At 39.4% G+C, this 21,362-nt stretch overlaps 1 protein-coding gene across 3 annotated transcripts in view; it reads left to right on the top strand.

Annotated features, from left to right (window-relative positions):
* Positions 1-21,362, top strand: part of Cp190 (centrosome-associated zinc finger protein CP190) — a 67,997-nt gene that overhangs the window by 37,011 nt on the left and 9,624 nt on the right. For all 3 annotated transcript variants that reach the window (XM_083118399.1, XM_083118401.1, XM_083118402.1), the window contains exon 6: positions 11,509-11,595. In XM_083118399.1, the coding sequence (XP_082974525.1) occupies positions 11,509-11,595 (87 nt within the window). The remainder of the gene's footprint in view (positions 1-11,508; positions 11,596-21,362) is intronic.

Genomic DNA, 21,362 nt, shown 5'->3' with positions numbered 1-21,362 from the left:
CCCTACTCTCGCAAATGTACGAAGTCTCGTACACGTTCCTCCTAATTGGTTTATTACCCCCCGAACCACCTCTCGTTTTTTAATTTCATGTCCTTCCTCAATTATATGCTCAGACAGCCCTGTTCTAGGGACTGAGCAAATGAGCAAAACATTGGCATTGAAGTGTTACTGTATTGCATTGTTTTTAATGCAACTTAGTTTGGTGACAAGGTGTTATTGTGTGATTATTCTATATCAGGTAACTCCTCATGAACATCTTGTTTATATCATCAGACTGAATATAGTAAAAGTAAGAATTGTAGTTGTCTTGGCAATATGAATCGAACAAGTGTTCTCGGGTTACCAGCCAGGTTAAATCAGTGTTAGCATACAATGTTTCAAGTGCATACATTGTTCTCATCATCAGTGAATATTAACTTGTGTGTTAATTTGTTGCACCAGTTCCAAGATTAATTGTGTGTTATCGACAAAACACATAATCTGTCATGTTTCTGTGCTAAATTTTTATAATTTCTCACTAGATGCTGTTAACAATCAAAAAAATATACAATGAAGTGAGAAATGATGAAAAAGTGGCATAAAAACATTAGACTTGGCAACTATGTTTTGTCAACAAGCAAATAACCATCTCTGAATGGAAACAACAACTGCAATGAACAATACCAATCTTCTTTGTAGTGGATTCGTGATTATTTGTTTGAACTTTTAACCAGTGTACATGTATTATGAAACTCAATGTTTGAGACTCAACAAGATGGAAAATTGGCCACCACAACATAATCCTCCCTGGCATTCTGTTTTCTCTTCTATTTGCACTTTGTTCATGTTGACACGTTTCCCAAACAACCGGCACATGACCACATAGCAAAAAATACACTACCCTAGGAACTAGGGATGGGACCGATTAATCGATACTCTATCGGTATCGGCCGATATAGGCATATTGGTTATTACCGATTATTTTACCGATCCGATATATCGAAAAAATATCTCATAATTTAGTGCAAATTTCTGCCATTTTGTTGTAATTTTTATGGATAATCTTGATGCCCTACTTTCTAAAAAAAAGTAATTGCCTAAATAATCAACTTCTTTTGCACTGCAGTCACCTCGAAACACACATTTATTAAGGAGATCAATGAACATTTCAGGTTCTTAAAGACCGTTTTAATTTTATATCAGATCGGTAGAATATCTGTTATCAGTTTCAGTAAATTTTATATCGGTACTTTATCCGTATCGGCCAAAATTTCATATTGGCTCATCCCTACTAGAAACATTTGTATGGGTGTGTTTGTGTGTGTAATAAATCAAGTGCGGTGAATTTACTGTGATAAGTTTACTTTTCATTTCTTCATGATTGATTTTGCCACCCGTATTCTAGTGTGTAATCACTACACACCTGACGAAGCCACCAGATGGGTGGTGAAATCGATCGCGAAGAAAATTTGCTTGCAGAAATGAAAAGGTAGCTTGTCAGAGTAAATTACCTATCCACGTAATCGCGAAACAGATATCTTTCGATACAATGCAAGTACAGTGGTTAGAAGTACAAGCAATTTATACTAGGGATTGGACAGATTGTGTAATCGGTACTCTATCTTGATTGACCGATATAGTCATATTGGTGTATCTATTTATCGGTAAAATTACTGATAATCTTACCAGCCCAATATAGGTATAAATATCTTACAAATATTGCGCCATTTTGTTACATTTATTAAGGAGGTCAATAAACAATTTGAAATTTTATGTCTGTCCTTTATCAGTACAGTGTGCACCCTCTTAACCACACTACATCACTTCACAAGATGAGCAGAAAAAAAAGTACAGAAGACTATTGTATCACTGTACAGAATATAGCTTTAAACTAAACAATCTTTTATAGCTGTATTACTGTACTTTTATTTTACTCTGTGACTGTACAGTAAGTGAGTAAAAATAACCATAAGTACTCAACAATAACAATGTCCGCACAACAATATGTCCACTGCTCAACTGAATAGAGAATTTAACCAAAAAAACTGAAGGCTAGTAAGAAGTACATTACGACAGGTGCTGTATGAGTAGAGGCATGCATATTTCGTTTTTGACGAAAACACTAAATGTGAAAAAAACCATTGTAATGTTAATTTTTCATGTTTCTGAAAGGTGTGAGGTGCATTTTCTCACCCTGTTTTGTCATCAAATAATGCGAAATTAACTGCAAAATGTGAAATAGACTCTTAAACACGAAATTTAGAGTTTATTTACCGACACGACACTTTCTGAAGTCTGAATTATTCTGAGAGTTTTTCACAGAAAATTGATTAATTCTGCTATAAATATTTGAGAAGCTGAAATGGACCCCTTTATACAGGGATAAACTTAGTATTCTGGTAACAACTTAAATGTGCTTCATAACTGGGAAAAGAGAGACGCGGTAGTATATAAATATGGAGAAACTAGTACTCACTTTTATCAGCGAAGCTGTTTTTTCTTCTTTTTCGATTAATTTCAGTGGCCACTGCCACCATCCTCGTTGGAACTTGCTGCACTGTTGCTTGGCGTGTGTCTTTTGTTCGTAGTTCTCTGGCTGCCGCTAGGTGCACTGTGCGTCTTGGTGTGTCTCAGCGGCGTAGTGCCCACGTAAGGCTTGTAAGTCCACCTTACAAGTTGAAATTATTGAAGAAAACTTATTTAATTCCCATATTTATCGCTTGAACGCACATAGCAATATCAGACTGCAAGTAGAACTTTTAACGAAACAATTGAGGACTTGTTTTGATTCGAGTTGTTTCTCTGCAAGGCTTCTTGAGAGGACTTACGTGCGGGTGAATGGAAGAAATGATTTGGACTCGCCCATAGCGAGTATGTTTGCTCGCGTAGTATCTTCTCAACCAATGACTCAGGCACTGTAAGACTCATTACAGTGGGTGCTAACTGGCGAGAATTTCTGTCCCCGCTGCGTCTGACTCATGTTTGCCACGGTCCGAAGAGAACCAAGAAAATCGACTCCCGTGTTGTTTCAACAATGCTTGACGGGAGGTGTAGCTAACAAAACGGGTGTCGTGTAAACTAACTATTAAGTTAACAAAGAGATGGTATAATGTTGGATATTACCTTCATTAGAAGCAGCGAAGTTAAAGATAAAAGAGGAATGTCTGGCAATCCTAGATCCGGTAGCGCCCGCAAAGTTAGGCACGTGCATCCCAGTTGCCCTAATGTTAAAAGCATACGCGTAATACTTAGCGTTGTGATTTACAGATTTTTTTTTTTTTTTTACCTTTTCCTTTCACTAAGTTGCTTGATATACTTTTCAAAATGTGCGCAAATATCGTAACCATGATAATGAGTATATTCTCGAATGCATTTGCAAATTGTATCCTACGCATTTCGCACAAATGTTTTTTTAGTGAAAGAAAAAGAATAAGAAGAATAAAAGTATCACATGACCTTTCCAGAAGAAGGGTTTGTGTCCTTAACTAAGCTGAATGCGAAATTTGTCGGATCCAGTTACAGAATAAATGAGAATTTTCATTACGTAATACATATGCTAATATTGTTAACATAGTGTGTGTGCATTTTGTGTTTGAAATTGAGTATGCCCATACATGACTCAGATTCAAATAGATTCTATTTAGTTAAAATATCTTTGGGTTTTCTTTATCCAATATTCAGGTCAGGTTTATCTAATTAAGTCTTACACCTTTCATACAATCACGTTACGCCACTGGTGTGTCTGCTATTTCCAGGTGATAACTGCTGTAGTAGGGGAATCCAAGTGTGGTACGCTTGCCCGCTATCGATGTTTAGTTCGTGCGGGAAGTGCATTATGGCATGCGTTTACTTGATTTTGGTGTCTATGAGCATGTGGGCAGTGTGTTTGACCCGAACCTTCTGAATTTTATGGCTATTGTATTCGATATGTTTAGCAAGACCGGTAGTGGGTTGGGCTTTTTTCACATCTGCTAGGTGCTGTTTGATTCTCTCATTGACAGATCTGATGGACCTGCCGATGTAATGAGCCTTGCATTCACACTCTGCATCGTATACACCTGGGTTGTCATGGGGGGAGAGGAAGTACCATTTGTGCTTGTTCAGTTTATCAGTTATTTTGTAATTAGGTTTGTGCGCTACTTTGATGCCATATGGGAGAAGGGCTTTGGCTATGCGGTTGGAAGTGGTGGGATGGTAGGGGAAGGCAAACCATTTATATTGTTCGCTGGGGGTTGATTGCGGCTGGGTTGATTGTGGTAGGTTAGGGTGTCTGACCTGTATTTCTGCTTTACTGCACCAAGTGGAAAATTGTGATTCAGTGTAGCAATGTTTCAGGCTATTTCAGTTATCTGAGATGGTCAGGTTGGGGGCTGTGTTGATTTAACATGTGTAATGACTGCCTACCGGTAGAAATAGGGAGCCACCACATCATGAAGGCAACAGTGCCTCCGGGAACCAGTTGGGCCACAAAACAAAACAAATCAAAAATTAAATCCACGGCTAGCTACACATACAACCTCAACTGGCTCCTTGTAACACAACATATGTAGGTGAAACTTAACATGAGCAGGTAAATCGAGATGCAAACACAACCATTATTATTTTGATAATTTTAATTTATATTATTTTAGCTAACTGAGGCATGAAACAAAACTGATCCAAGAATCAAGACCTATAAACATATTTATAAACTTTACAGACACTGTCCCAAACTAAATTAGCAATGAAGAGTTGAAATTATTGGCCAATTACATAATGCATGCAGTACACGTACACTACAGTTTGCACATTACCTTGTCTGCCGATGCACATTAGAAAGAAAAATATATATATATAAGCGGGCACTGAGTTCATCGTTGGGGCCCAGTCTTCTAATATGGTCCTGACGTCACGTTTGAAGAGATATGGATGGGGGGGGGGGGTAATAGATGAAATGATAGCAGTCCTTCTGTATGGCAGCCAGAACCACTGGTGGGTTCCTTGGTCGTCTCCGGTTCAGTCCATTTCAGCACGCGTGATTACTGTATAAGCTGTTCTGCAGGCATCTTAACGTTGGACTCGCCGTACTTTGACGGCGCTTCAACACTTTCCCGTTCACATGTCCGAGCGTCAACAAATCAGCACTGCACACAGTTCGTACTTGGCGCTGTTTTAACACTTGCGTGTTCACACACCCGAGCGTCAACAGATCCGCACTGCTCTCATATGCGTACAAGGCAAAGAATCAAATAACTTTTCGAGAGCGACCACTTTGTCTCCTTACTTCTTCACCGTTAAAACTTAGACTGTCTGTCCCAGGACTCTCCACACTCCTGGAAACACTATTTTGCACTATTGTGCGCCCCTGACCAATCAGAAGCTTGCACTTTCTTCTCCATTATGCACTACTGACAATGAACATGGAGGGTGTGTGACCTCGCAAGTTTACAGCGTTATATATATCTCACCCTTTTACTAAAGTGGACAGAAACATGCCTAGATTCGAAATTTATGAAGGTAAATAGTTCTCCTTTGAGCTTAATTCTGAAATTTACACGCAAGGGATGCTTTCGAAATGGTGACAGGCTTGTAAATATTCGAGAGACAAAAATATGGTCGCACAGATAGACAGAGAAAAGGCTTGACGTGAGAATGTCTGAAAATATGGTGCGACTCGAATCGGAAGAGACTAGAATGGAGGGTGTGGAGCCATCTAGCATGGAAGAAAATCACTAGATTTAGAAAGTTGAAAGAGGAAAAGACAAAGTGATACCTTTACATATTTATGCCGGTGAAATTTTGACATGCCTGGCAACACTGACGTCCAGACGCGCATTTTGTTGGGGAGAGCTAGCTCTATTGTTACATTTTTTTCAGCTTTCTAGACTAGCTGCTGCATTCTGTCCCTCGGCCGTGAAAGTCGCATGGTGGTAAGTTCACGTAACTGTGACAGCACCATGCTGTGCGAAGAAGGTGGTCAAAAATAGGGGTGACGTCCATGAGAGTTCCCACGACCCGCGCTAACTTTCCAACGTAAGAAAGAAATAAACAAAAAAAATAAACCTTGGGGTGGACGCTGGGAAAAGTCCATCACAGAACCCCCCCCCCCCCTTCGGATTAATCACGATGAAAATCTGAATATTCTATACAATAAATTATTTGGGGCATATGGCTGTTCACCCCCTCACAGTATGCCAAAAAAAATGCAAATATTTACTGGGGTGAACTTACAAGATATAACATCATTATGAATAGACAATATACGGAAACATGAAATAAATTTATACATAGTTTTTCTTGTATGTACGCATTGCTTGCATTATAGAATTATTTTCTTGTAGTTTAAATTTTTTCCTGAGAGCACAAAGACTATGTTCTAATAATGAGGATATCAAAAATGAAGAAGAAAGGCTTTTTAGTATAGCAAAAGAAAATGGCTTTCACACTAACAGAATAAACCAAATCAAAAAACAAGTAGCAAGAAAACTAAAGGAAAAGAGAGATACAGACAAAGATGAAAAATCTGTTGAAAAGAAATTTGTGTGCATTCCATTCCACAAGGGATTCTCACATAAAATTGCAAAAATTTTCAGAAGTTTTGATTTCAAAATTGTTTTTAAATCACCAAGAAGTTTGGAATGTACATTTAATGAATTCAAAATGAGAAACTCTCTACCAGATGCGGAAACCACAGGAATATATAATATAAGTTGTTCATGTTCAAAGGATTATGTGGGACAAACAGCAAGGAAAATGGCAATAAGATGGCACGAACACGATTTGGACATTATAAATCTAAACCCAAGAACAGGTTTGTCAACTCATATCATCGAAGAGAAACATTTGATTAAAAAGAGAAGGGTTTTTAAAAAGATTAACGGGAAACACAGAGTTGAATGTCTGGGAAGCTTCGTTCATTGCAGAAGAACACTGGAATAAATTAAATAATGAAAATGGTAATGTAGATCCAGTATGGAGTTTTCTTTTTCACAAATGGAGTAAGCCACCATCTTTGAAATTTAATGTAACAGAAAACATCAAGAGACTGTGTGAAAACAATGATGAATTTGAATTACCTGATGATATTTGGGATTCATAATTTAAAAAATCTCAAATAAAAATACAACAGACTGCTTTTTTTTTTTTTTTTTTTTTCACAGTTAAGTTGCTATATTACAACAATGTAACATTGACAACGTCCATTATATAACGGATTCTTTTTGTTTAAAAATTACTAACCATTGTTATAACTGTATCTTTAGTCAAAATGAAAATAAATGTCTGATGAAAGGAGCGTGTGTTCTCCTGAAACGTCACAAAGAAAAACTGTTTTCTTATGCTTGTAATAACCGTAAACTACAAGAAAATAAATTTATACATGTAACCATAAAAAAAATAGAAATACAAGAAGTTTAAATATTCACAAATACAAAGAATACACAAGTACATAAAAAAATAAAGATTCCCTTCTGAATTCGGAAGAGGTCTTTCAACTTTCTTTTCTTTCAAACTGTCCCTGGAAGAGTCTCGAAGGACCTGCGGTCACTCATTCATTCGCCAGCGACCTTCAGCCAAGGATTCCTTCCCACAGCTGGTCGACCATTTCCTTTGCTACAAAAGGACCCCTCTTGTTAGCCGCACGGTCATAAATACCTGATACTTCTTCCTTTTTCCAATATTACGAAAAATATATACAATAAAATCTTCTTCCCTTTTCTTTTCAGCAATTGCTGGCGAAACTTTTTCATTATTATTTACAATTGGCACTTTAAACATGATGCACATTACAATTATAAAAGCACTAATGATGATAATAATGAGAATTACTGTTAATAATAATAACGACAATAATAATAATACTAATAATACAATAGAAAAACATTAAAATCACTAAATTACATTTAAATTCCATCATCAGCCTCACTGTACTATTCCAGTGTTGCAGTGTACCGGCGTAGGTTGGTGGTGTTGTAAACACCAATCTCCTTGTTGCTTCGTGGATTGGACAAGAGGTACGCATTGGGCCCTACTTCCTTCACCACCACGAACGGGCCTTAAAAGAGATGCACGAATTTTCTGTAGATCCCTTTGTCTACATTTTAGGTCGCAAAGGACCTTTTTAGAACATAGTCTCCTTCGTTGAATGTTGTCAAGTGTCCTTTGTCGTGATGTTTCTTTCTAGCAGCTGCAGCTTTTTTCTAGATTTTCCCAGACCGAAGAACGTCAGACAGCTTCGCTCGTTTCTGGGTCACCTTAACTATTACAGAATATTCCATGTGAGGCACGCCAAGCTTATCTCGCCGCTGTTAGAATTGTTGAAGAAGGGAACCTCGTTCAAGTGGTCACAAAGGCACGAAGAGGCGTTCACGAAGATCAAAGAGACGTTTGGAGAAGAGGTAATGTTGCACCACCCAGATCCAGAAAGTACATTTTATCTGGAAACAGACGCGAGTGACAAAGCTATCTGTGCGATACTGTACCAGCTTAAAGAAGGTGATGTACGAGTTATAACGTGCCACAGTAGAGTGTTAAGCGACTGTGAGAAGATGTACAGCATCACGGAGAAGGAGCTCACCGCCATCTTATACGGCATACAAAAGAATTTGGTGTACCTGAATGGAGCGCGGTTTGTGATTCGCACAGACCACAAGGCACTGAAATTTCTCTTTACGTGCCGCCTCACGAATCCGAAGATAGCCAGGTGGTTACTGCTACTTCAGTCATTTGACTTTACTATTGAGTACATAAAGGGCAACACTAACCTCGCTGATCATCTATCTCGGTATCCTAGCAGTGGGAAGATGGAGGAAAGCGGTGGAACAAAGGAACCGTGTGAGGTCATAGCGGCCATACATTTCAGGCCTCCAGAGGATCTGAAAAGGAGGATGCAGGACCTTCTGAAGCTGCAACGAGAAGACGAAGTGCTAGGGCCAATAGTTCGATCCCTAGAGGGACACCAAGAAGAGGAGAGAGAGGAAAATTATCGTTCATCTTGTGCAAAAAGGAAAACGGAGTGTTCAAGATTTGCATTCGGAAGTGCCTAACGGATGGCATAATGGATTTTTATCACAAGAGAGGCCACTACGGACAACAGAAAACTCACGTTGCAATCTCCGAATTCTTCACTTGGAAGAAGATGAGAGCAAGCATCAAGAAGCACGTGAATGCATGTGATCTCTGCCTGCGGACGAAATATTCTAACCAGGAGATGACTGTGACAGCACCATGCTGTGCGAAGAAGGTGGTCAAAAATAGGGGTGACGTCCATGAGAGTTCCCACGACCCACGCTAACTTTCCAACGTAAGAAAAAATTAAACAAAATAAATAAACCTTGGGGTGGACGCTGGGAAAAGTCCATCACACATGGAATGACTCATACTGCTTTTTCACCACTATAACGGTGAAATATTATTTTATTTACTGATTTTGAACCCGAATTGGACTTTGTTTTTGTACCGAAATGTTTTTTTTATTTACCAAAAATATGTGCCTCTACGTATGAGTCGCTTCCTCAGCTGATCTGAGCTGTTCTGTTGGTTACACCGATAACTGGTTGAACTGAGGCCGGTTAAGAGGGTTTCCACCGTATCAGTCAAAATTTCATATTGGTGATGCATTGACATACGATTTTAACCTTTGTCAATACAGTACCAATATTATATCAATATACATAACATTGCCAGTGTTCCAGAAAGAACATGAATGGTTCATTTCTCTGCTTTCTGCCTAATTAATGTAACTAGACGACTTAAATGAGGTTTATTTTAGAAATAAAAAAATATTTTACCTCTTCCCAAATTATACATTACAATGTTAATGGTCCGAACATAGCAAAATGTTATAAAGTTTTCCTCAATTTGACATTTTCCTTCATTTTAAGTTTTTCAGCTTGCTCCAGTAAAAAGTAAAATTGAGGTCTCACTGTATTTGGACTTTTTTACAAAAACTCAATTAAATTATAGTTATGTGAAAATGAAATTGGTAAAATTATGAGAATTGAATTTATATTTACGTAAAAATGAAATTGGTAAAATTATGAAACATTTCATCGATACTGATGGAGTACAGATTAATCTATCCCATCCCAAAATTCTGGAAAGATAATGGAGTGCCTACTACACACATCAAAAAAAGTTTGGAAACACCCCAGTTGACCAGTGAAATATGGAACGGTGACTTGCATGTGACTCATGGTAGATGTCAGTTGAGATGTTACCAGCAGAGCAGACAGAAATAGCACCACCGTGGGTGAGTTTAGTGCAAATCACAACCACTCCGAGCTGTCAGTATGGTAAGATGCATTGTGTTTCCGTGTGTTGCAGTGAGTGAAACACACCTGCCTGGGTAGAAAAATGCTGTGTCCAAAACATGGAAACTATATGTGGAGACTGGAGGCGTCGTCGATCGTCCTCGCAGTGATAGTCTCCATTCGTCCACCCTAGCACAGGACCGCTATGTCCGAATTCTTGCCTGGAGAAACCTTGAACGCACTGCTGCAGACCTCAGAAATGACATCTTTGGAGCTACAAGTGTACACATGTCCCAACAAACCATTTGCAATCAGCTCCATAATGCACGGTTGCATGAACGACGTCCTTGGAGAGCACAACCATTAACCAGGACACGCCGTAGTGTGCAATATCAGTGGGCTCAACAACACCACGACTGCAACATTCAGCGATGGTCCAGTGTTCTCTTTACTCATGAATGCTGCCTGTGTTTGAGACTTGATAATGGACGAATACGTGTGTGGCAAGAGTCAGGTAGCATTGCTAGAACTCTGTATGTGGTGGAGCGGCATCAACTGGGAGGTGGCTCAGTCATGTTTTGGGTGTGGTATCATGATTGGACGTCGTACGCCACTGGTTGCTGCCCAAGGGTCTATGAATGCTGTCACATATCGGGACTGTATTTTGGAACGTTTTGTTGCACCTTTTCGTACTGCTGTGGGAGATGCTTTCGTGTTGCAGAATGACAATGCTCGTTGTCAGGCTGCGGATTGTAGGAGCGTTCATCGACAATGCAGGTATCGCTCGAATGGACTGGCCTCCATTTTCCCCAGACATCAACCCCATCGAACATGTATGGGACAAGCTGAAAGGGGCTGTCTGGAAGCGTGTACCACCTCCCTCACTGAACGACCTCCGATGAGTGCAGAAGAAGAGTCAGATAGGATGGACCAAGAGTTCATTGACAGCCTCATCGATGGTATGTCATGACGTGTGAATGACCTGAGACGTGTGTACGAGGAGGCGTTACTCACTACTGAGATGGACCATGTGCTTTGCACAGATCAGGTCATGTGCTGTCTCTTTTTGTTCGCCATAATGGCATACTTTGTTTTTTCGTCTGTCACTTGACTGGGAATATCATGTCATTTCACTGTACTGTTGTCAAAGGTTTCCACAAATACGCTATTCATTTTTCATGATATCTATACCTAGTTTTCTTTATCTTAATACCCGGTACTGTGGGTGTTTCCAAACTTTTTTTGATGTGTGTATTTTATTTTCCTGGAATTTATGCTTCCTATATTTTGTGCGTTATAGGTTGCCTATATGGAAGAAGAGAAGTGCACCACCAAAACTTCCAGCAATTAATACAGAGCCACAACCAATCAATCATACTCCTGAAGGGTATGTGTTGCATGTTTCACAAGTTTCATTGAGTTATGGATTTTAGTTAATGTATATACATTTTAAATTGCATTGCTTTGAAAGGAGCATTTTGTAGTCAGTAAGTTATTAATTTGAAAAAAGAAATTGTACCAAACATTCAAAGTAAAATTATTGGTTAAAGCTAGGGTGAACCAATCCTGTAGATGTATCGGTTTCAGCCAATACGTACCAGCTGGTACTCCAGCATTTTGGTGTTTTGCAGTGTCTACAAAAATGTAGCACAACACTTTCACACTGTTTCATTGTTCTGGAAATTATACAAAATTTGAAATTTCATATTTTTTTTGGTACCAATATTGTATGAGAAACTGTGTTTTGAGATTACTTAATTGGTATTTTAACATTCTGATACAATTCTTGAGTATTTTGAAACAAAAGTCTGTTAAATTGATGCCTATAATTAGAGTGGAATACTCACCAACTAATATTTTGGATAACTTTTTTAATTGTTACAATTTTGAAACTTTGGTGGTAATTTGAAAGAGTATGGGTATTCACTCATTCTAGTTAATACATCTCTACTGATAATTGACTTCAACTCTTAATGTAAAAAAAATCTATTGCATGGCATAATTTATATCAATATTAATATATCTAAATATATATATATATAGCCCCCCCTAGTTCATACAGCATGACTTAATTTTGTGTGCTTAAGGATGTGTGAAAATAGCCACTATCAAAATTGGGCTTCCTCACAGTAGCCTAAAAGTAACTGAAGATGCACCAATGCACTCTTGCTAGTCAAAGTGATTCAACATTTTATGCCTGTTTTCCAGACCATGCCTTTCATAGTTCACATTGCCCATGTTGTTAACAGTTTTCTGATATTCCTAACCGTTACATTTTAAAAAGGAATCCTGTACTTTTTATATTTGTTGTGCAAGAATCATGCCCAGATTCAGGGTGTCAACCAGTCAAGGAATTGACAGTTTTGTCAAGAAAGACTAGAAATTATGCATGTGGTCAAGAATTTTTACTATATTTTACAGTATAGTGAATTTACATCATATAAATGTAGTACTGGGATTTGAAAAAATTGAATATGTGCAAATCTAAAATTGTATTGAGTTGTGGTTAAGATTTGTTCACTTTGTTTCTTAAGAATAACTTTCTTGTATGGATGAAGTTTTGTAAAAATATCAAATATAGTAATGTGGCCATTCCCCATCCAGGAATAAGTCTGATGCATTAATTTTTGCATTCATTAATAATTAAAGCAATTCATGACGGTTGCGGTAAACGCGGTTTAAAATTACTTACGTGAAATTTAGAAGATTTCGCACTTCTGCATTGCACAATTTAATGGTTAAATCCTATTAATTTCGAAGATCCACTGTCTTCATTCACAAAAGGGTACGGCGTTTGAAGCGGAGATGGTACCACGTCACTGCATTGTTTGTTCCCAGGTGGCGGTAGTTGCGATTTCTCCCGTTCGACGGCGCTAGCGCACGCATCTTGGTTTGCATCATCTGCTTCCTGTTGCCAGTTGGGGGTTGGGGCATGGCTGAACGGGAGAAATCGCAACTACCGTCACCCGGGAACAAAACAATGCAGTGACGCGGTACCATCTCCGCTTCAAACACCGTACCCTTTTGTGAATGAAGACAGTGGATCTTCGAAATTAATAGGATTTAACCATTAAATTGTGCAATGCGGAAGTGCGAAATCTTCTAAATTTCACGTAAGTAATTAAAGCAAGTCTAAATCTTTTGGTATAGTATAGCTTCAGTTTCCATCTTGATTAAAAATATCTATTTTCTTAATTTCCAACTATACCGTAGTAGGGGGGGATAAATAAATGTTTATGAAGAGGGAAAAGTATCAAGAAATAGCAAAGAAAGGTCAAGGAAAGTCATGACAGGGTTAAGAATTTTGGATTTGTTATTTTTGTAGACACCTTGAGATTACAAATCTGAAGTTCCCAGGTTAGAGTCCTGGCCTGGGTGTTTTTTGTGTGTGTCCCTGCATCAATTTCATCTAATAATCATTTATCCTCTTTGTTGCAATTGGACAAAAGTGACAAAAAATAAGAGGAAATGCAAAATAATACTCATTTCACTCAAGTTTTATTTTGTTTAGATCAGGAATTGCCTAACCGTTGATTGTGAGCTCATTTCCAATAGTTGTAGCTGCAATTTGTGATTCCATCTATCTAATATGACATCTCGTGATCAATTTTGGATTGCTCAGGCTAGGAATTTTTGCTTCACTATGTGGACACAAATGGAGAAAACAAAGGAAGAGTTTTATCGATTGTGGAGCAAGGTTTTGTTTTTATGTCTAGAGATGGTTAAAACCGATGACAATCACCCAAAGCCTCCTCCCAACATTTTGATATCATTCATATGTTGTCCTCACATGATATTGAAGAGAAAAAAAAAGAAACAAAAGTTCATATCAGTACAAATGTACAATATACGAGGAGCAGCAAAAGTTTTAAACTTTCTCACCACTTACCTGCTTACATAAATAATAACGGCAATGATATGTTTCATGCTTCTGATCGATACTACTAAATTGGTTATTTTTTTAAGATGATTTTTAGTGATTTTGAAATAAAAAAGAAGCTTGTGAGCAGAGACCTGCACAAGACCTGGAGCAGACCCATTCACGAAACATCGCTCCTAAAATGCCATGCAACCTGCGCAACACCCTCGCTTGAGCAGCTTGTCTGCCCACCTGCCCAGATCGTTCCTGGCAGGCATTGTAGACCCGCCGGGTACCCGCAGTCTTACGATACCTAGTAGGTGTCAGTTCGTTCTTTCCATCAACTGCAGGCCCCTCCTTCTGCATGACGTAGTTGCTTTGAGTAGGAACTCAACCGGTCGCACACCTGTCTGCAAGTGTTGCCAACTGCAATAGATTTCCACTACTTAGAAAGGGAACTCAAAGCCACATCGCCAATGAAATGAGATTTAAGAATTTTGCTACTTTTGCCCCAACACACATTGAAATAGGTTTTCCGTGGTAAAAGCTCCATAAGAATATGTCGTAAACAACCAATAATCCAGGGCACTACTGGAACATGTCACGTTCGACGCCGAGGTCGCGAGTAGAGCAACACACTGTTCTACTGCGAACACCAGAGCCGTAGCCAGACAGGGTCCAGGGGCATTGCTGTTATCCCCCCCCCCATCCCTTTCTGAAGTTTGGTAAACTACTTTGTAAAATTTGTTTGCAGTAACGAGTAAAAATGTAGACTGCAGATATAATTTTACTCAAAACTTGATAAAGATTAACCTTTAGGTGCCCAAGCGTCTCGATCGAGACACCCAAAAGTAACCCTCTATTGCCCAAGCGTCTCGATTGAGACGCTGTGTCAAGGTCGTTTTGAGAGTTAGCCCCCTCCCCCCTGCCACATATACGCCGAATTTGCAAAAAAATCATATAGTCTGAATCTCTGGTTCATTCCGCGTACAACGGTATATCACTCATCTCTCTAGGGCAATTAGCTTCCGAACTACACTCATTTAATTGAAACTCTGCATTTTGCTCAAAATCGGCTTGGGCAACCGAGGCTTACTATTGAAAAAGGGCTTGGGCGTCAAAAGGTTAAATTCACCGAATACAAAGAACAGATAGGCGTAAAATGATTTCATTTGATTTACGAGCCGAAGTCAAAGTAGCAGGTAGTAATTAGAATATTTTCTCTCAGCTTCAGCTATGAATGGGAAGATATTGAAAATATATTGTATTTGAGCAATATTTATAGATTTTCTGTGTCCTATATTAACTTAATGATTAGGCTACACACACAACACACACATATAATTTACTTTCATATAATACTATTAAACCTTTGAAAATGGACTTGGTTTATGAAGCCCTCCCTGATAACCCATGAGCGCCCCCTACCCCCAACCTGCCAATCAATTCTGGCTACGGGCCTGCAGAGGCACAACCACGAATTTTCTTTTGGAGGGACAAGTACCTGGATAAACATGCCAACAACAATAACAATAATAGTAATAAAGTAACATCAATGGCATTATTATTCTCATAAATCATGCAAAAAGGGGGTGGGTAGAAGTCGGTTCTAATGCATTTGTGTTGAAACAAAGGATTTGAAATATTTTTTCAACACCTTAATTTCACATTAGCTAATAATGGAAAATAAGCACACAAACTGTTTTTAAAAGGAAGAAGGTGCATGATAAATTCATTCCGAATGTTCATATGGCATGTAAAGTTTTCATGTACAATATTTTCTTTTCACATATGCAACATGGAGCGACGTAAAATAAGAAAATACATATGCAACATGTTAACACTAAATTGTGTAGGTATTCAAAGTTGCTTTAATGCATATTTAAATACATTACATAATCAATTAATCAATCTCATAACAAACCAACATTGATAGCAATGTTGGCATTGGGTCGCCATGGCATTCTCTGTTTTAAAACGTTTTTCACTTAGATCGCTCGGCTCCCAGGGCCAACCTCAGCTACCCCCTAGCTACGGCATTGAACTTGATGAGACTGTATAATATACTATAATATATTTCTACTTTCATAAAATTTGAAATCAAGGGGTTGCAATTGCCCCTCCGTTCTCCTCTGCAGGTGACCTTTGCTGTCTGGAAGGAATAATACAAGAAACATATGAAAACTAATTCCATGTTGAGTATCCTTTAGCCTAGTTTTTTTTGTACTTTAATGATTGCCCCCCCTTGCCCAACCCCGCTACACTTCATTTTCGTAGAAAGTTAATGAGCAATGCCCCCTGCCCTCTGTGGTTGCGCCACTGCGTGCCTGGTTAAGACACCATGTAATGAAAAACAATTAGTTTTCGATGAATAGTTTTTGTTTGCCCGATCATTCATTTAAATAAATGAAGCTGTAATATTGCGTGCATTTCCTGGCAATAAGATAAAAACTGCTTACAATGAACTGAAATCGCTAGGTATATATATATTCTCCTTGGAGCAAAGAGCTCCTCCTAGGACTTTGTAGGATATAGGAGCTACGTAAGTAGGCAACACTGGCTGTAGCTGTCCATGTGGTGAAGAAACGCCTGGAGCGACACGCTGCCGAAGGGCTGTTTCCTTCCAGCAGGTTTTGCAGGTGCCCGGGTCTTGTTGAATTCCCAGGTACCTTGTAAGCGCAGTGTGCCTTGAAGACGAGGAACCTGGGTAAAGACGCAAGTCGACTCGTTGCCGTGGGCAGGCGAGCAGGTAAACCTGTTCTCGCGGAGCAAGAAGCACGGGTAGGCAAAAGCTAGACTTTGCAGTACTCTGCTTGTGAGATCATTTCTCCAAAAATGCATTCTGCATGACATGTGTTAAAATTTATAACAATCATTTCCTCAGAGTATATTGCTGTATATGGGTTTTGCACGAAATGACATTCCAACTATGTTGGGGGTGGTTGGAAGGACTCGTAGCATTATGCTACAGAGATAGAAGCTTTCAACAATTTGTTTTCTACTGCTGCATTATTCATCAAGTACCACGTGGAAAGTTTTTCATAAAAGTTGTGAAAATCGTGAACAAAGTGAGAGCACATGCTCTAAAAATGTGTTTATTCAAAGTGTTAATGCACTTCATAGCAAGCTACAGTGGTGGAGTAGAGAAAGAGTTCTACAACATGTTAATGACTTGCTACCTGCATTCATTCATTGTTTTCTGCCTAATTGGCAGGTTTTTCACTGCAATCTCCAGCTTTCCCTATTCTCTGCCTTACGCTTCGTAATAGCATACAACCCAGTTAATTTAATATCATCCATAAGCTGATATCTCTTTCTTACATGGACTTTTCCTCCTTCAACCATTCCCTCCAAGGCATCCCTTAGCAGGCAGGTCCTTCTTAGACAGTGTCCTAACCAGTTTCTTTTCCTCTTCCTGATGGTCTCCAGTATAGATCTTTTTTCACCAAGTATGGCTTCGTTTCTTACCTTGTTCGTCCATTTTACACGCTCCACATTTCAAAAGCTTCGAGTCATTTTTCTTCATTTCTTCTCAACTTCCAGGTTTCTGCACCATATATACAGGGTGACAAGAAATAACCCGTACAAAGTTTGGCATAGCCTGCCAAGAATGTAGTGTACCGTAGCCAAATAATTGTTGTGTTATTAAATTCTCCATAGTCTTTTGAAACTGTACCTGTTGTTTCGGCTTCATAACGATTACTTTCTGTGTGTTTGAGAATGTCAACCAAATGCAGTGCAATTTTGGAACTGTAGTGTCAAGGAAAGCGTCAATGTGAAATTGTTCGTTTGCTGGGTGTTCCAAAAGTGACAGTCTCAGACCAAGTTCGGCGATCGAAGGAGCTCGGCCATGAAGGCGACCGTCCCAGAAGATGAAGAAAGCCTACCGTCAACACGTCCCAGAACCGCAAGATCATCAAAAAGCGAGTTCAGCGAAATCCGAGGGTCTCCATGAGAAAAGTCGCCTGTGAGATCGGGATCAACCGTGAATCGGTGCGGCAAATGGTGAGAAAGAACCTCAACCTCAAGGCGTACAAGCTCCAAAAAGTTCAGCTTCTCACGGACGAAAACAAGCGCCTACGACTCAAAAGAAGCTGTCCCCTGAAGCGCCGGGCCGCAGGTCAGCAATGGGAGCACATTCTCTTCACAGACGAGAAGCTGTTCACCATGGAGCAGACGCACAACCACCAAAACGACAGGACCTGGTCTGCAGAGGCTCCCGGTACCTCAGCCATCGTCGAACACTGCCAAAATCCACAGTCGGTCATGGTGTGGGGTGGAATTTGCGCAAACGGCAAGACGCCTCTGGTTTTCGTGGATCAAGGGGTCAAAATCAACCAAGAAGTGTACTGCCGCGACATTCTCGAGAACATCGTCCTTCCGTGGGCCCAGCAGCACTTCGGCGATATGCAATGGACATTCCAGCAAGACTCCGCTCTGGCCCACAGGGCGAAAATGACGCAAGCGTGGTGCAGAACCCATTTTCCGGACTTCATCGCATCGACGGAATGACCACCCTACTCACCGGATCTCAACCCAATGGACTACAGTGTCTGGTTGATTTTGGAGGCCAGGGTATGTGCTAAATGCCACCACAGTTTGGAGTCGCTGAAGCAATTGCTGCGTCATGAGTGGAACCGATTGTCGCCCGAGGACCTGCGGCCCATCGCCCAAAATTTCAAAGCCCGTTTGGACCTCTGTATCGCCTCCCAGGGAGGCCACTTCGAAACCGGCTGAACATCTTGTTCCCAAGGTCCCATGTCATTGTTTTTCAGTGTTGTTTTTCTCAATTGTTTCGGTTTAATAAATGTATGATCACAAACATTAGTATGGGTTATTTCTTGTCACCCTGTACAGTGCTACACTCCACACAAAACATTTCACTAATCTCTTCCTTAGACCTATGTCCAAGGGTCCACAAAAAAACATTTCTTCTTCTATTGAAAGCTTCTTTTGTTATTACGATTCTCATTTTCACTTCTTGGTTGCAGCTCATGTCACTGCTTATAGTGCATCCAAGGTACTTGAAGCTATCCACTTGATGGATTCTTTCACTGTTTGCGCTCGCATTAATATTCCTTGCTTTCCATCCTATAACCATTGCCTTTGTCTTGTTTAGATTAATCTTCATCCCATACTGCTCACAGCTGCTGTTTAACTCTTCTAACATACTATTTATGGTTCTTTCATCCTCAGGAAATAATGCCATGTCATCAGCTAATTTTATGCAGTGTATTCTTCTTCCTCCCAATTTGACACCACCTGTGCCCTGGAAACAATTTTTCACTATATCTTCTAAATAGATATTAAACAAAGTAGGCAATAGGCAGCATCCTTGTTGTACCCCTCTTCCAATTTCACAGCCTTCTGTCATTTCGTATCCTATTCTCACTTTAACTCTTTACTTCATGTACGTATATGGTGCTCAGAAGTCTTCTCTATTTCCAATCTACACCAATTTTCTTCAGAATTTCTGAAAGTTTAACCCAATTCACTCTATCAAAGGATTTCTCCAGGTCTACAAATACTACAAACACCTCCTTTCCTTTCTCTAAATATCTTTCCCCAATGGTCCTCAGTAAACCAATTGCATCCCATGTACCTCTTCCTTTCCTGAAACCAAACTGATCTTCCTCTTAACTCGCCACTGACCTTCGAGTATAGGCATCTGTTCAGAATTCTTAGAAGAATTTTTGCCGAGTGAGCTGATTGTCCTGTACTCAGAACATTTTCTGGCATTGCTTTTCTTCTCCAGAGGTACCAAAACAGTCTCCGTGAAATCTTGTGGCCAATCCCCTTTCTCATAGATTTCATTGCATAAGTGCAGTATTTCTCTTTTTCCATCTCCCAGGCATTTGATAAGTACAACAGGAATTTCATCAGTGCCCGTTGCTTTCCCATTCCTCATTTCTTTTAAGTGCTTGCTCAAATTCTTTATTCAGGATATAGTATCCTTTCTCATCATCAGGCACGTCGTCTTCTTTTTCTACATTCAGACTGTCTGGGCGATTCTGTTTCTGGTAGAGCTCTTCAACGTACTTTCCCAAACATTCGATATTCCTTGTTTGTATGTAATTTCACATCCTCCCTCGTCTACTATCATCCACATTGTTTTCCATTTCTTCTTTTGGAAGCCCAAGCAGTTTACTTCACAATACATCAAGTCATACCTTCCCCTTTTTTCCAGTACATCAATTTCTTCATATTTTTGTTTCATCCATTGTTCTTTTGCCCTGTCAGTTTCTCTTAGCTGGTTATTCAGTATCCTGTAATTATTTCTTCCCTCTTCTGTATTTACATTCTTCCATTTTCTCTGTTTCTCCATTTTTTCCAGCATACTTCAGTAATCCATGGTTTCTTTCCAGTTTTCCTTTCCCTGTAGCCTATTGTTTCATCCACTGCCTTCTGTATCCATCCCACATCTCATCCTTGTTGTTACAACTAACTTTAAACTTAGTATAGTTTCCTTGGAAATTTTCTGCAATTTTTTGTCTTCTTCTTCCCTTAGCTTCTCTAAGTAGGGTTTCTTGCTCACCTGATCTTGTGTTATCTTATTCAATCTAAGATTGATTTCTCCTATTAGCAAGATGTGGTCTGAATTAATGTCAGCTCCTGGCAATGTCTTCGCATTTTTGGACATATCCAGGTGTATCTCCTTCTCTTATGTTGCTGGAACAGTGTGTTCCCAACAATTAGGGAGTTCCTTTTAGAGAAATTTACCAGGCTTCCCCCTCTCTCATTTCTCTCACCTAATCCATATCTTCCTACTGTACTTCCATCCTGCATTTCTCTTACTACAGCATTCCAATCACCCATTACAATAATGCATGATCCCTTTCTCTCTTTTTCCATCAAGTCTTTTATCTTCTCATAATTTTCCTCCACTTCTTCTGACAACCCACTATGTGGCATATATGCTTGAATTAACGCTAAGTCTCTCTTCTTTTATTGAAGTTTCACCATCATAATTCTGTCATCCACATAACGCACTGCTATAACTTTGTCTCACACATGGTCCTAGCACTATTCCACACCACGGTTTCCTTGTTGATCACCTCCAGAATAAAACATTTTGAACTCATCACTCACTATTTCACCATTTTGTTCCCACCTCACTTCTTATATTCCCATAACATCTACTTTGTTTCTTCTCATTTCTGCTTTTAAGTTTTCTAGCTTTCCAGACTGTAACAGGGTTCTGACATTCCACGTTCCAATCCTTAATCTTACCTTCTGTTTGCTTCTCTCTTCCCCATCAGTGTCCTTTGTCATAATGTGTCCTTCCCGGACATCCA

The sequence above is a fragment of the Lepisma saccharinum genome, chromosome 3 (assembly GCF_977018435.1).
Source record: "Lepisma saccharinum chromosome 3, izLepSacc3.1, whole genome shotgun sequence".
Classification (NCBI taxonomy): Eukaryota; Metazoa; Arthropoda; class Insecta; order Zygentoma; family Lepismatidae; genus Lepisma; species Lepisma saccharinum.
This window is presented reverse-complemented; position numbering and strand designations above follow the sequence as displayed.